This window comes from Corvus moneduloides, chromosome Z (genome assembly GCF_009650955.1).
Source record: "Corvus moneduloides isolate bCorMon1 chromosome Z, bCorMon1.pri, whole genome shotgun sequence".
Taxonomy (NCBI): Eukaryota; Metazoa; Chordata; class Aves; order Passeriformes; family Corvidae; genus Corvus; species Corvus moneduloides.
The window spans coordinates 17,299,599-17,316,674 of record NC_045511.1 but is presented as its reverse complement, the minus strand read 5'-3'; the positions used below and the strand labels follow the sequence as shown (position 1 = coordinate 17,316,674).

The following is a 17,076-nucleotide window of genomic DNA, read 5'->3' as shown; positions in this document are numbered from 1 at the left end:
TACGTGGAGTTAAGAAACACAATAATGATAAAAGGTTAGGACATGAGCTCACTGCTGGTATCTGTCTTCATTTACATCCTCTGAATGTGCCATCTCACAACTCTGCCTGATGCCCGCCAGTTTTTCCAGTAGACAAGACAATAAAGAATTGTTCCCTACTCATTTTCTGCAGGTCTTTTGATTTTATTAAATTCTAACAGTATCCTAAACTTAGCCACCTCTTTTCCAAGCTGAAGAGTCCTAGTTGTGCTGTTCATTCCATAAAAGCTGTCACACATCTGGGAGCCATCCATTGCACTGCCCAGATGTGACAACCAATACACAGTAACCATTACTGAGCAAAAATTTGCTAGAGCAGTCTTTCACTTCAGAAGTGGAAACAATATAAAAATGAGAAAGCTTGTTAAAAATAATAGTCATACTAGGGCTCCAAAAATGGAGATTCAACCTATGGAGAAAGACTTCAGATGGATGAAAAGGAACCTTAGCAGTTTAAGTGAAACCTGTCATCTAGTAAGGTCTAAATAAAGAAAATAGAACAAACAAATTGCTAGTTAAAGGAAAGAAAAAAAATACCACAAACCCACAAAACCAAACCCCACAAAGAATTCCAGCCAAAGACTAAAGGTTATTCTGCTGAAAGCATCAGGTCCAATAACAAATCCTGGTTTTAAGTATATAAAATATACAAAGTTTAAGTTAAAGCTAGGAGGAAATGAAGTTACAAAGGAACAGGATGATAAAGCCACAGCAGAAAAGCTCAATGAGATGAACATACAGTCACCATGTGGGAACTTACGAAGTTTCTGAAGCTACAGAAGACACGGTGAAAGACCTGTTTGAAGCTGAAATGTCCTGCAAATAAATTACAGAACAAATCTGCATGAATTAACAATAATGAATTGCTGGGATCAGCTGGTACTCACACAGACTTCTGAAGGAGCTCAGGTATGAAACAGCTGAACTACTAACTCTAGCATGTAACTAAGTGCCTAAAACTGCTTCAGTTCTGGGTAAATGCAGGTTTGTTTGGGTTTTTTTAAGTGATCTGGAAAGATGCAGAAATCTACAAATAAAGAGGTCTAATGTTTCGAACAACCAGATTGATAGAAATTATAATAAAGAATCAATAAACTTGACATATTGGCAGAGACTTAATATAAAGTCCTCATTCACTGGGGACCTCTACAAGATTCGTAAGATTATTATGCCTCTAATAAAAGGAAAATACAGTTTATATAGTCTATCTGGAGTTCCAAAAGCCCTCCAGCAAATCTATTACCAAAGACTTAAATGTTGACATAAACTAAGAGAAAAATCCATTAATGGGTAGATACTGGTTAAAACTCAGGAAAATAAGAGAAAACATTAAAACTGGCCTGTTATAAAGTGGCCAGAGAGGTCACCAGTGGAGCCTCACAGAAATTTGTTAGAGCCTGAACTCTTTAATGCATTCACAAGTTGACTAGAGAAAGGACAAAAAAGGAAGAGACTTTTGCTGATGATACCATGCTATTCATGGTCGCTCAAAGAAAAACTGTATGTCTTTATTGGGGCAGAAAACTACAATATCACAAAGGCTTAAAAAAGTACATTAAAAACTGGAAATGGGGCAACTCAGACACTATAAAGCACTGGTTACCGTCCTTAAGTGACAGAGAGGCAGGAACTTATTTTTGAAGCAGGCAACTCATCAGCTGGAAATAACTGATGAAGTAACTGAGAAGACAGAGCTGTGTCTGCCTGCTGAGACCCTCCCCTGGTGCATGGCACTTCTGACTGGTAGGGATGGGACAGGACTGGTGCAAGGCCCTGCTCAGACCTAAAATCACTGCAGTACCACAGTCACCGGTGTTCAAGTCACAGGGCGTCACCAGGTCACAACCATTCAAAACAGGACTCTGCAAAGAAGCCAAACTTCCACCACCACAGTTTTTATTGAACATGTTACCACATCACAAGCTCATGTGCTGCTGAAACAGATGCTGCATGTTCACAAGCAGGCATATAGACTCCCTCTCCCAGAGTGGAGGGCATCTTTGATGCCTAAGCCCTTTGATTTATAGTGCACGCATTAAAAGTATATGAATAATCAGGGCAGTGACCGTGCAGCACATAGGTTAACCCTGCATTTGCCTCCAATCCATAATGAAAATATGAATGACAAACAACTTATTTTTAGTTCAACATATCCAGCTACAAGAGGAGTAAGGTGTCAGTGCACGTTACTCCAGGCTTATTTTGCAGCTCACGGGATAACAGGTATCACCAAAAGGATATTTAGCTGGTTCTAAAATAAATCATAAAAGGAACTGAGGGTAACTACCTCAGTTGTCTCAAGATAAGCAAGACAAATTCCACCCTAACTACACCATCATCACAGTTAAACACCATTATTGCATGGATCAACCAAGCACTGAGACATGCTGTGGCAAGATCTTGCCCTAAGGAGTTGACAGCCTGAAAGGCCCAGGAAAGTGAAGGAGAGAAGAAAAAGGGAATTTACTAACACATATTGGTGGAAGGATGGCAGAGACATCTTTTGGGATATAGGCTTCTTAAAGTAAGATGCAATTATCCTGCATATATTATTCATCAATTCCTCCCATCTCAAAAATAAAACAAACCTCAAAAAAAACAAGAGGAAATGCCTCTGAAAGATGAGAAATTACTACAGTACTAGGAACTGAACAGTCGCTTAGAGAACCATGAAGACAGGAATCAAGACTGATCTTACCTTGCCAAGCTCTGTAGAAATTGCCATCACAGTAATTCTAAAAAAGCTTTTAAAAGTACAAGGCAGAACACTTCAAGCTATCAGTACAGGAAAAAGAGACAGTAAAATAATTTTTTTTGACAAAGGAGTAGAGGAAATACAGAGGAACCTGAAAATATTTTGAGGCTGTTTTCATTGCTATGATTACAAATGCAAACAAGAATCACATCCAATGAACTAACATTCTCTTAAGATTTAACGTGGTATTTGAGAAACTGCAAATGCACATGGGGAAAAATTGTAAAAAATAGCAATTAAAATAACAAAGAAAATGATGCAAAGAGTTAAGTCAGTTTCATAACATGATTTGTACTCTATTTTCCATTGCTTATTATTACTTTCAAACTACAATCAAGTTATTGCCATACCACTGAATGATGGAAACCTTGCCAACTACTTCAAAACTGACACGTTTTCTGTTGCACTGAGCATTCCCAGAAGACATTTCCCCTCATTTTAATACAAAATCCTGTCAGATCCATGGAGCTGAAAAAAAAAAAAGTGTAAAGGATATGTAGCTGTAATAGACCTCCCCCAGCTAGAGTCAAGTTTGGAATAAAAGACGATCAAAAAAGACTCAAAGATCCAGTGCTAGATTAATGCAAATATCTGCTTGTCTGCAAGTGTACTTTTTGATTAAACTGGCATACATCAAGTACAATTAGAAGGGTTATTTATAACTAAGAAATACATAATTCTGCATTTTAATGAGGGTGACAATTACAGCCAACAGTTGGTAATTAACATTAATCCTTTTGCACTGTGAATCAGAATTTCCCAATATGATTTTCATTGTCAGCAATGGACACACAGAAACTGTTATTGCAAAGTAGCTATTAGGTAGGCTGCTTTGACACAAATAGGTGTTCCTGTTACACACAGTAAAGAAAGAAGCCAATGACGGGTTAAATTTGATAACCTCAGATGTAAGTACAGAATGTCACTTCAAAATTTACTTGATGTCTACAACACAAAATATAATCAAGGCTTATCATTTTCATGGCCGAACCCAATTCCAAGTTTCCCAAGAGCCAGGCTTCAGAGGTGAAATCTGATTTCAACACAAGCTTGAAATCTCCCGTTGTTAAATTTGGTTTAGATCCCAGCCCTGGGTTCACATCTGCATTTTCCCCCCGAGACTTCAAAGCTTTCAGTGGCTGTAACCAAGCAGAGCAGATAAGGAGGGAGCATTTGCCCAGGTTGTATCAGTTTCTAAAGCAGAGCTCTCAAGAAACTACTAAAGACAAGAAGAATCACCACTGAAGGATTTGCAACTGTGGCAAAACCTTATTGCAAATTCTTTCCCTAAGCAGGTTATCAATAAAATTTTGGTTCTCAAACCCACTGAATTTTAAATCCCAATCTTGCCAAATTGCTCTAACTTATTGCTATTCACTAAGTAAAAATTTCTCTGTACATAAGTTCCATGTCTATAACAAATGTTGAACTTACTAAACACTTCTGTTTCTGATATCTGTAATCCTCAAAGAGATGATTTAGATTTGCTGTGTGGGTCCTTCCAAAAGAGAAGGTATTTCTGTTTTAGCCTCTCAGCTGTTGCCTTTGCAGCCAGAAGCAATAGAAAACTCTTTGCATACTGGTCTTTAATAGGAAAAGAGACCTGGTCCAAATCCTATCTGAGGCACAAGATCACAATGCAGCCAGTAAATGAAGCCTCTAGAAGAGTGCTGAGGTGTTCACCACCTGGGTCAGGCAACTGGAGGGGGATCAGTGTCAGATATGAGTAAATGAGAAGGCAGAAAAGGAGAACTCTGAGCCATAAGCCGAGAAACCTACAATGCACTTCTTACAAAGAGCTGTAAAATTCACATTTATTTTGTAAGTATGAGATAGATGGGTTATTTCTACATACAGAGGTGCCCAACTAAAATCAAGATAAGTGATATTAATGTCCTATGGTCAGTATTATTGAACCTCGAAAGCAATAAAGTATGAGTCGATAAATATTACATTTGCAACATAGTTAACATTCTTCTACTGTCTCTGGCACTTATTACACATTGTAACCGCAAGTCTACAATACATTATTCATATTTGGGGTGTCACTGAGTGATGGATTGCTGTAAGAGAGGCTGTCCTTTAAATAAATCAACAAATAAAAATGCAAATGTTAACATTTTCAGCCACAACTTTTTCCATCTTGAATGGGGAATGAAAATTTCACATTATATCGACAGCCAGCAGAGAGAACAATTAACAACCTACACTCTGAATAAGAGAGATTAATTTGCCAACGTCTGGTTTTGTCACTTGCATATGAAATTACATTGGACTTTTTGCACTGCTGGCTTTCTCGGGGAGCAGGCAAAACTAGTGTCTCCTACAACATTCAGAAATTAACTCACCACCCCACTCCAACCACACTTTTAATCTCTTTAAATGTTCCATAGTTAAATCTAGAATGAAAGTTTTCTGCTCCTTCTGAAACCTGAGTGGTGTCTGATTCTAAGTGCAAAAAAGCAGTTCTATTTCTTTGGCAGTGCTTGCTTAGACTCTGAAGTATAAGGAACTTCAGAGACCATCTTAAGTTGATATCCATATTTAAGCACCCCAACCGCAAAGATGTGAAAATCAACCACCACATAAGTAAGACAAAAGCTTGAATCTCATCACTGTCCTATTTCCTAACAATCAGCACAACAGATTTATGCTAGACTATTCCAGTGTGCATTATTAAGTATATAGTTCTGCACATTATATTTTACATCAGATATTAATTTGCTTAAAAGTCCCTGAATATACATTCACCTGAGATATGCTGGGCAACCGGGTAAATAGTTTTGTTTTTAAAATGTCCCTAAACACAAATTTACACAATACAATCTGTTTATAAGAACTCCAACAGGCCACTGTAGTCTAACAGATAATAATACAGCTCAAATACAGCATTCATATTGCAAGAACTTCTAAATCACTTCTTTTAATGGCTACAAGAAACTTTGCTCCAAGACAATGCATTCAGCAAGTATGAAAGCTTTGATTTGAAACTGCAACCAAAAAACCACAGACTAAGTGCTGAAATCCCAGACTATCACACAGTCCCTTAATTCACCTAACTGTTCTTAAATTCACTTTGTCCAAAGTGAAAAATGCTACAGGAGAGATATCTGTTTCCATGGTGAGCAGAACAAACTTTACCTGTGTCTTTTTAAATGCTCAATTTCTGCAGTGTTATAGGACTTACTGTGCCAAACTCAACACTACGTGGGGAGAGCCTAACAATTGCAACAGGGCTGTAATCAAATTAAATGGTATTTCAGAATGTACAATTTATAGATTCCTTTTTTCCCCCAAAAATAGCTGAACACTTTAATTGAGAGCAGTTTCACTTCTGTATGCAACACAACATTTGTTTTGCTGAAATCAGTACCTGATTATAGTTAAGATGTAGTTTATGTAAAAAACTTCTTCACTACTAAATGAAAGCATAAATATGCCACTACTTCCCCTGTCCAGCTCCCCTTCAGTTCACCAGAAACACAGACTCTCTCTTCTAGGCAAACACCAGTTGTGAAAAAATGTACCTGATCACCAAAAAGGTAACATTTAACACAATCAGAGTAACCATCCTTCAGGAACAAACCTACTCTTCCAAATTTGCCCGGCCCAAATCATGCCTGTGATATTTTTTCCCAAATATAGTGGCTTTGGTTTAGATAAATAAGTACATGGAGTAGAGAAGTTTTCCAGACCTGCTGTGAACGTAATTTCAAGGGCCTCATGCAGGTGTAGACACTTGGCTTAAGAACACTGGATAACCAAACTTGCAGTGTTTGGCTGTGTTATGGAAGGCAGCGACAGGCATGCACAGAAGCCTGACAGGCAAACAAATTCACACTATTAGCCCATCTCCAGAGGCCAGACAAGGAAACGCTGGGGTTTTCTTTTTCTTTCAGAGATATAACTGAAATCACCTTGTGCACACTAGTTTTGCAAGTCTGGTCCTTTTACAGCTCTAGCACTAAGGCTCTCAAGGTTTACATCTACTTTCTAGGGACACTTATTTCTTGTTCATGACATGATTCATTCCAAGACAGAGAAGAAAGCAGGACTGCAGCAATTCTTTCTCAAGCAGGAGGTATCTGTAACACACTGAAGCCTCCAGTTGAGCCCTGCCAAGGCAGGCTATCACGCCAACACATCTTCTACCTGCCATGCCTGCTTACCCAGCCAGCCCTTCCCAGAAGCTGTGCTAGCACCCTGATGCCTCTCGCTGCCAGGGAGCTTCTGTCGCTTTCCAACACCTTCTCTCTGGCAGGCTTTCCACTGCTGCTGCTGCCGGGTGCCAGGGTTTGTGCTAGTTAAAGCTGGCACAAACACGAGTTGAATCTAGTCCTATAAATTTAAATAGTCAAAAGTAATTAGGTTTACACGTACTGCTGAATAAATAAATTTGCTCTTAGGCTAGGGCTTTGTGTTGCAAGTTTCAGATCTGTGCCAACTGTTATGGTTAAGCTGTTAACCCCCCCAAATCACAGATCATAATGAACATGCTGACAAACCCTTACTTTAGTGGCACAAAAGCAGCAATAATTCTCAATATTGATTAATTTAGTTAGTTAAACCTGCAGTCTAAGCTTATAACCATTCAGTGATAAATTGAGACTGACCTGCTGCCCAAGCAGGTTTTTTGATGAAGGATAGAATCAGCTTTAGGTCTCCCCAGAAATACTTGTCCATTTACCATTTTCAATTACAGAAGGCCAGGAGTAAGGGAAAGCACAACATGGCTGTTTAACCTAGTGAATTATACCTACAGCACCAATGGTGAGAAAGAAAGGGAAGAAGCATGGGAGAAAGTGCCTAGAAATACAGGATTTTTCATCAACTGGTAAAATAATACTTTAAGGATGACAGCTAATCAGACTCTTTTTACTGATCGCTTTACCTGATATGATTTCTAACAGCATATTTCAACAAATATTTTACTCCCCTCTGTGGAAAAGAATAGACCATCAATCCTCTTGAATAAAATTTCTTTTTCTGAGCAGTCATCATATGATGTGCATAATTATATCTACTCCTCAGTGTTTGAATGGAATCTCAACTTAGCGCTATTAGACACTATCAGGCAGTATCTCTACACACACTTTATCTGCTATGACTGCCTTGCAAAGGTAACCATTGCTTCTAAGAGAAATGCTTAGGCAATCTTGTGGTTTCTGTTAGTTTAAACATACAGCTACTTGTGGGAAACAGCCCAATCTAAGTCAGTTCTTAAATCCTCCAAGAATTATCATCCTTTCCATCAGAAGAGAAAAAAAAAGTGTTTCCATAGCAAGTAAGTACAAATTTGTCAATATTGATAGCAGTTTCTCACCTATTATATATCGCAAGTTCTCTCAGAAGATAGAAATAAACTGCCAGCTGCTGCCAAGAATACAGGGATATCAAGCATACATTTTCCAAGTCCACTGGGCCAAGAGAAGATTAAATCTGACTCTAGCCCTCTCATCCTCCAAGAAACATTTAACTCTTCTCATGAACGACTGCACATTCCTGTTATGCCACTGCACTGTTATCTAACTAGCGGTATAAAACACTCCAAGTTCATATTTCAATCTGCTTGTATTTTGTTGCTTAACTAAAGATTTTATTATGAGAAAATGTGGGATATGATAAAGAAAAGCATGGATTGTACACTGTACTTCTAGGCATTTACCACTAGAAATGTAATCCTGCCTAAAGAAGGCAAGTTGTTTTCAGACTCGTAAGTATAACAACAATGCTGCTTTTAGTTTTTTCATTGGAACAGAAGTGATAATGCTGCTTTTCCAGTGCATTTAGTGCAGATATATAGTATAATCAGGAATTGCTGACTTAATGTGATTTTGTTGCTTGTCATTAAACATAAAATAACTCTCACACAAAACATTTTAAAAGAAATGCCATTTGATAAAAATGGGGGGGGGGAGGAGGCAGGCAAATGCAGAAGGATTAAAATCTTCAAGTGGATGTAAAACCTAATGGGGTTAACACTGTCAATTCAAATTATGTACAAAGGTGTAAATAATGTGTCAGGACTTGCAACATAAAATACTTTCTGCTCAAAATCTAAGTAAAATTAATATGTTAGAACTTGGCATATTCTTGCTTTTCTTATTCTAACATGCAACTTAAGGCTTACTATAAATGTCAAAAGGATATGGTAGGTTTTAGTTTATATTATTCGGCTTGTGCTAATATGAAACATCACAGAAATTCAGTCACTTCTCTGCGTCTAGGAGAATTTGATGGTTGTGTTTGCAGAATCTTAAACCAGAGATTACCCAGCAGCTTACCGTGAAGGGTCATGCTGAATCGGTGATATGGCTGTGGTTGCAAGCGCTTTGCTGCTGCCCATCAACCCAGGAGATATGGCTGCATCTTTCCTAGGTCCTGAAGTTGTCCCTGTGGAATGAAGTGAAGACAAGCCAGGCATCAGGAGCTAGCGATTTTGGAATAGATGTTTCTCAGTTCTGCATTATTACAGAACATTGGGATGAAAAACTGAAACAGTTTTTGAGTGACAAATATACATAGAGAAATTACAAAGAGCTCATCAGTCAACAGTACTATGGACAGCATCCATTTCAGGACCATGCAGAATCAAATCTGTAGAATAAGACACACTCTACAGCCTCCATCTTACTGCCCAGAGTTTGACAGAGTTGCACTGTTATAATTTCTTAAGTGGCCCACAGGATTCAGCTCGTTTCACAGATGCAGTTCTCATGACGTGCTATAAGACATTCATTCTCCAAGTGTAAATATCACTATAACAGTATTTTCGTTTAAATAAAATAGAACTAAGAGTCCATTCCTTCTTCCCACCTCCAAATAGCTCTTGAATTACAAAATAATCTAGGTTTACAGGTGAAGTTTGGAGGTCATGTAGTTCAATCCTCCATTCAAACGGCATCAACGGCTTTCAGGCTACTTGTCACATCAGGTGCTGAATGTCTCCACTGATAAAACCTCTCTGGGCAACTCCTCTGGTCTCACTGTTTGACCACCCTCATAGTGAAAAATGTTTTCTGTATAGCTAATCAGAATTTTCTGAGTTGTGTCTTTTCCCTGTTGTCTCTTGAGCAGCTGATGATGACTTCCAAGAAGCCTCATTCCCTCTTCCCTACACCCTCTTCTAAGGCAGCTGAAGCAAGAAGGAAGATCCATGATGAATCATCTCTTCTTACAGCTGAATGAACTCAGCTTTCTTAGCCTCTCCCAGTTCCTAGGCTTCAGCCCCATGGTTGTCCTGGCTGCCTCTGCCAGAGTTCCTACAGTTTGTACTGTTGTCCATGCACTGTGGAGTCCCAGACTAGACACACTGCTTATGGACACAGTCTCACAGAGCTGACTGGGGGGGGAAGTGTCATTTCAGCACTCTGATGACCACAATTGTGCGATTATGGCCCAGGAAGAGGCTCTGTTACTCCATCACAAAGGCACATCACTGACTCATTGCTGTTCAGCAGGACATCCCGTTCTTTTCTGGCAAAACTGCTTTCAGGATTGTCCTGCTACAGGAGATCAGTTCAACCCAGTTGAAGGATCTGGCATTTCCCTTTGCTGAACCTAAACAGGGTTCTGTCAAACCATTTTCCCAGCCTGTTAAGGTCCCTTGAATACTGTGCCCTGTTCTCCAGCACACTGACTGCTTCCCCAAGCCTGCAAACTTGCTGAAAGTGCCCAGGCTGTTGATGTTAAGCAGCTAACCATTATGAACTGGCTGCCAGCTGGACTGAAGACAACCCTTGAAGGCTGCTGGTCCAGCCAATTTTTCACTTGCTCACCTGAGAACTGAGTTTCATTGATCAGATTTAGTAAGACAAATAGCATACAGGTAAACAAGAGGTAAAGGGCAATAGGAAAATTTGGAGCTACCTGATCTACCAACAACAGCCTGTGGATTGGGGCTTTTTTAAGCTACCCTAATTAGTTGTGTGCAACCAACATCACTTAACTAAAGAGTTATTATAGGGAAAACTAAATATCAGCAAAAATTGAAGTCAAACCAGTGTTTATCTCTTTATGTAACCCTATGATGACCAAATATTTCTCGGCTCTGTGAACACCAGCATTATCTCTCAGCCATGCTGAAACATGAAGCAACACAAAGCTGTAATTCCAGCTTCAGTGCAAAATTTACAGATGTCCAAGGAATTATTTAAAACACTGCATTGATCTAAGAGTTATGCAAATATATACAATTTAGTAAACTCACACATTTTAAGATGCATTTTAGGGAGGCTAACAAAAAATGGGCTATCGCTCTTTTAGAATGAACTGTGCTTCAGTACCATGCAGTGAAAAAATCTTGCCTAAGAAAGAGTTAATTATCAGTGAGGGAAGTCTTGGAACTATCATGGGGATATATGCTGATTGTGTGTCCCTGGTAACTTGATAGTGTGCCAATCCATGATGAGAAGAGTGGGTATGCATATAAAGACTGGAAGCTTCTTGCTTAGAGTTCTGACTTCATGAACGAATAGGAGATATTTAGAAATCACTTCATGTGACAGTGGAATGAGGCAGCTGGATTTTAAGAAACTAATACCAAAGTAATAAAAACCTTGTTAAGATGGGAGAAAATATTCAATTGCTAATTCAAGAAAGGACTGGCACACCGTCAACATACTACATCCACAGAAAATGAGACGTATTTCTGTGAAGAAAGACAATATATGGACTCAGAAGTGGCCAACCCAGCCTCAAAGGGGACTGTTCAAAGACCCAAGTTTGAAAGTATTACCAGAGCTTGAAACAGAAAACAAGAAAAGGAACTCAGCAGGAATTTACTGAGGCTGTTAGGCTGCACAGACATAAAGCAGGAGCATCAAGAAACCCCAAATAAATGTATATCTAAAAAAAAAAAAAAAAGTTTAAAAACACATCTTGGAAAAAGCATGCAAGTCTTTTGAGGGAAAAGAAACACTCAGGAACAAGCAAATATATAAAGATGATTAAATCAATAATATTTCCCAAAATGTCCAACCTACTACTAATTTTAAAATATATTATGAGAAAAAAATCAAGGAAGGGAAAATTGGCAAGTAGAGGATAATGAAGACCCTGTTGATGTATAATACCTGCCTACATAAAGCTGATGAAAAGAAACTACCAGGGGAAAAAAAAAGATACAAAGTCTTTAGTCTGAAGGATATATATTTCAGGGCTAAGGGGAATTAGTTAATGAATTTATGAAGTGACTGGTAATTATTTATGAAAAGTCATAGAGAACTGGGGTGATACAAATGACAGCAAATTAATTAGATTGCAGGTGTTAGAAGACAGTATGAGACTGGAGACATTGCAGATGATCTAGAGAAGCAAGAAACGTGGAAAAAGAATAGACACATTTACCCCTGGAAAAGACAAAAAGCTCTTGCATAGTGTGGTAATTTAAATCCTGACACCAATGGAAAGAACCTGGAGCAGCAAAGAATCGCAAAAAAAAAAACCTAGACATGAGCTTGCAAGGCAAGCTACCCCTAAAGCAATTATAAATGCCTCCAAAATGGTAATGTGAAGAATACTATTTTCAATTTGGCTAACTTGGTACAAGAATGATTTAAAATAGATAAAGATTCATTTGAGAAAACTCAAACAGCCATATATTTCTGCTTGAAAAACAGACAACTAAAACACTATGAAATAGGGAAATACAGCAGTCTCTATTTTAAAAGTGTAAACACTAAGAATGAAGAAATATGGTTGAGGCTGGTTCAAGCAGCAATGGAATGAAAGTAAGCAATGGGAAATCTAGGTTGATAATCATAAAAGAAATCTTTATGACTTGAATAAAAGTAATATTCATAAGACTTAGCATTTATATAGTACTTCACATCTTCAAAGCACTTCACTAATATTAACTAATTGCTCTATTCAATTGTAGGGAAGAGTCTTCCCTCAAGGGAAGAAGTTCAAGATCCTGAATTCCTAAGAAGCTACATTAGAAAAACTACTGAAAAACAAACACTATCTAGAGAAATCAGCCCCTGGAAAAGTACAGGGCTAAAATGAGCTAAAATCATTTGCCTTCTCTGGCATTTTCTTTCACACATGGAAAGGAAACTATGAATGCTATACAACATCATGGAGATATTATGTCCAACAAGAAGAAATAAAGGGAAAAATAGTTCTTTCATTTCAATGCAGAGATGTTTCAGAAAGGGTTCATAAAGAAGAATACTTTAAACAGAAATGTAAAGAATTGCCCAGTACTGCACAGTGCAATGGATGTACGTTTCCCAGCCCCACAGCAAAATTTTCCAGAGGAGAAAGGAAGAGAAACACACATTTCTGTATTCCAGTGCTTTTTAACTAGACAAGTTGTTAGATTTTAGTACACATTGACATAGCTGGTGGTGCCACCAATAAAAACAATTTACTGCTGAAAGGATCTAAGACTTCAGGATTGCTTCAACTGCTTAAAGTTTTGCTGGTAAAACTAGAAAAGTCTGACTACCAAGACACAAACACCTGCTAAAGCACAGGAATAAAAACTAAGGAGCAAGCAGAAACAGAAGACAAAAAAGCAACAGTGAGGGAATAAAAACTGATTGCCTAAGTTGATCCAGTGAGTTTCTACCCTGAAAAGAGAGCAGAAGTGACCCTTTCCACTCCAGGAGGTGAAGGGACCACATTATCAATGCTCTTCTCCCCATTACTCACCATCATCAGGGAGAAAGAAGAAGTGGATTTCTTAGGAAATCACCCTTTCCAAACCCACTGTTGTCACAGCAAGTGAGCAGTCTTGTAGGCAGGAAAGCCTTCCACCAGTCCAGGATGGGGACAGCTTCCTGATTAATAATTTTAAACTTGATAAAAGTGCCTATGTTGCTCTGGAGGGACATTACTACTGATACAGCCACCATTCCCAGTGGAACAGCAAGGTAACAGAGTGCCCAAAGGCCCACATCAGCACTGGCACTGCACTAAGGTGTGCTTGGATAGAGTCACCATCCTGGAGAACATATAATTTAAACAGACCAGACTGATACAGGCATGAAAAAAAATAAACCTCTGTAGCAATAGGTCAGTATCTGATGGTCGAGAAGTTTTCAGCTGAACATTTTTCTGTACACAGCACTACTGTGTTCCAACCAAAAGGCCACCTTCAGGTATGTGTCTAAATGACATCGAGTTTCATGCCTCGAGATATCATCTTGTGGGCTTCATTCCCCTTTCTCATATTGCATTGAACCAGAAATCCCAGGTCAGCAGCAGATGGGAATACCCAGCAAAATCAAGGACAGAGCCAGCTAAGTCCAGGCTATCCGGAATTAAAAACCTTGACATAGTGTCCTGGTGATCCCCTAAGATGGAAAAAACACTTTACAGGTATGTGTGTGTGCTTGCTAAAGGAGTCCAAATATATAACAGAAGGAAGCCAATTTAAAAGGTACTAAATACAGAAGACTTCAACTTCAGTGATTAGTGCTAGGTAATTTGCCTTGTGATAAACAACTATTCAAATCAGTAATAGACCTGAGGTTGTTCCACAGCTTGAAAGCATTCCTCTGAACTTTATCTGCTATCACAGCAAGTGCCAATGTTTATAAGTCAAATTTTGCCATGCAGCTCTACACCATAAAAGCCAGCAATGCCAGTAACTGCTTGCAAAAGATGCCCACCATCTTCAGAGATCATGCTTGTTACAGTGGGGATGAGCCCCAACACATGCTGACCACTACAATCACTAAACCAGCACAGGTGCAGCTCAGTTGCTATGTGCAATAGTCAGATGCAACTTGCAACTTCTCATCAGTTCTACAAAATGAAACGAATGAATGAATGAAGAAGAGACCAGCTTGGATATTTTCCCCTGAATCTATAGAAAATAAATTACTTTTTGGGGACTATCCCCATCCAAGGAACAAAACCCATCATCCAGTTGTGAAAAATCCTAGTTTTATCACTACAGAATAGAGAAGGAGGGGGGCAGAAGGAAGAGGAAAAGAGAAGAAAAAAAATGATAGCTGAAAAAAACCATAAAAGAAAACCATCAGTGAAAATTGCCCCTGAAACTTTGCAGAATTGTAACGGCTTTCTCTTGCTTAAATTGATTGGTGTAGCAATGTTATAAAATGTCTATTAGGATTCATTGTGCACAACAGAAAGTGTGAAATGTCAGCAGACTATACAGCAAAAGTAATGGGTCCTGAACCCCTGTTAGTCAAAAATGATTTTGTTTCAAATTAGAAATTGATTTTTTTGGACACAAGCCCTTTACAGGCTTCCAACTTTTGTAGCTGTGCCTTGGAAGAGATTAACCTCAGCCACTGTTTGGGTCCAGGCTGATGATACCCTTTTGAAAGTTTCTTCACAGGGACTGCTTTTTAATGTTGGTACGGTCTTAACCAATAACACAAGTTATTTGTTCCTTTGAGAACTGCACCACATTTCTTCTCATTTTGCCGTTTTCTTTATTTTTATGCTGACATATACGGCAAACTGGCTGATAAGTTAAAATAAAAAAATAAAAAAAAAAGCTAGTTCATAATTGAACCAAGGATTATGTTCAACGCTAAGCAGTGAAACATCCAAGCTGCTTTTGTTCCCAACCTTTTCTCTTCCTAAGAGAGAAAAGATTGCTTCTCTGCTCCTTAAGTGGAGGCACTAAGCTAAGGGCAGGATAGGTTCTAGCAGTACAGACATCCCTGTGTGGCAAAATAGCAGGTTGTGATGGTGAAGTCATCACTCAAGGAGGAAAAGAATGCAAAGATTACACTTAAAGAGCAAACCCCACTGCACTTATTCTCATTGCCTTTTGGGAAAGTTAAAAAATAAATCATCAAAGGAGCTTTCTTAGATTAAGGGCTATTTTTTTCTTTCATCAGGAACAGCAGACAAGATCACCATTTGTTATTTAAAATATTTTTTATTGTTTTAAATGGAGCTACCACCTTCTCTTATGTTGTTTTAAACACCTGCAAAGCTCTTCCTTTAATTGTGCATTTTACTGATATCCTTTTGAACACACCAGCACACTCACAGCCCTGCAATACAGTATGCTTCCCCTTACCTTTCCTGGAGTTGGTGCCTTCCCTCTTGGTCTGCATTAGAGGGGTTTGCCCATCATCCACGTTTGCGCCAAAGCCAACCATTTTCTTCCCTGAACTGCTCCCATGACTGCTCCCTGGTTTTCTGGAGTTTTTGCTCACTGGAGGTGTCCTCAATAAATAATCTTCATGTTTCAACACCGGGACACTGGGAGGAAAGAAAGATCGTGCTGTTACATGATGCGCTCAGCCCATTAACACTGCACCCAGCTCTCTACCCTACTTCTACTCTCCAGAAGCACAAACATCATGCTGCTGGTTGAGCTCTTGTTGAATCCATTTATAATTTCTGAAAGCAGGACACCTAAGGCTTGAAGAGTTACCAACCCACTTTATCAGGAGTCTTTGATTATCAGCAGCAAGCAGCACTCTGACAACTGTATTTGGACTTTTGTGGCATTGGGCACATTCCTTAAAAGCATTAGGTCCTGGATTTCTTGAGTGGTTAGGACAGGACCAGTGGGATGAAGACATGCAAAGTACTTCGTCCAGCACAATGGGCAAAAACTGGAAAAAAGAGAAGTTTAAAAAATGCTCACTTCGCTAGAATGCGGAAACAGAGAAGATTATCTGAAGATCACGTGAAGAGAAATCCGAAATTTTAGTTTGCAAAAGGAAAGCAGATTATAGAATCACAGAATTATTTTTATTGGAAAGGACCTTTTAAATCATCTGAGTACAACTGCCAAGACCACCACAAAAACACATCCCCAAGTGCCACATCTACATGTTTTTTAAAAGCCTCCAGGGATGGTGAGAAGCTGACTCAAGAAGAAAATGGATGAGAAGAGAGGAGACAAAGTGAGATGAATGAACAGAGGTACTTTTAAAGAGGATAGAGAATGCATGAGCAAACTGGTGGGAGAGCATCTGATGCAGAAGTGCAGCACCTCAAGTAAAGTAAGAAAAGAGAAAGTTAACCAGAATCATTATGATTCAAGATGAACTTCACACAAGATCATAATCACTGCATGGATAGAGGCAGGAGGCAAATCTGGTGATGGGGAGCAATCATGACCTCAACTGTGCAGACACAGGCATCTCAAAATGTTCTGGGTGGACAAGGGGCTATGAAGACCCACATTTCTCTCAGTAAAGACTTTTGAAAGAATTTGAAAGCAGTAAACCTACTGCTTTCAAATTCTGCTCTCTGGGAAGTAACTACTGCTTTAAATGACAATTCTCAACGTATGTAAGTTGTTAGTCCTTGTCAAAAACAGCCCCTTTATAAAA

The 17,076-nt window shown here is 38.8% G+C and overlaps 1 protein-coding gene across 2 annotated transcripts in view; it reads right to left on the bottom strand.

Annotated features, from left to right (window-relative positions):
- Positions 1-17,076, bottom strand: part of KIAA1328 (KIAA1328 ortholog) — a 174,792-nt gene that overhangs the window by 23,444 nt on the left and 134,272 nt on the right. For both annotated transcript variants that reach the window (XM_032095326.1, XM_032095327.1), the window contains 2 exons: positions 15,807-15,991; positions 9,079-9,187 (listed from right to left, as the gene is read on the bottom strand). In XM_032095326.1, the coding sequence (XP_031951217.1) occupies positions 9,079-9,187; positions 15,807-15,991 (294 nt within the window). The remainder of the gene's footprint in view (positions 1-9,078; positions 9,188-15,806; positions 15,992-17,076) is intronic.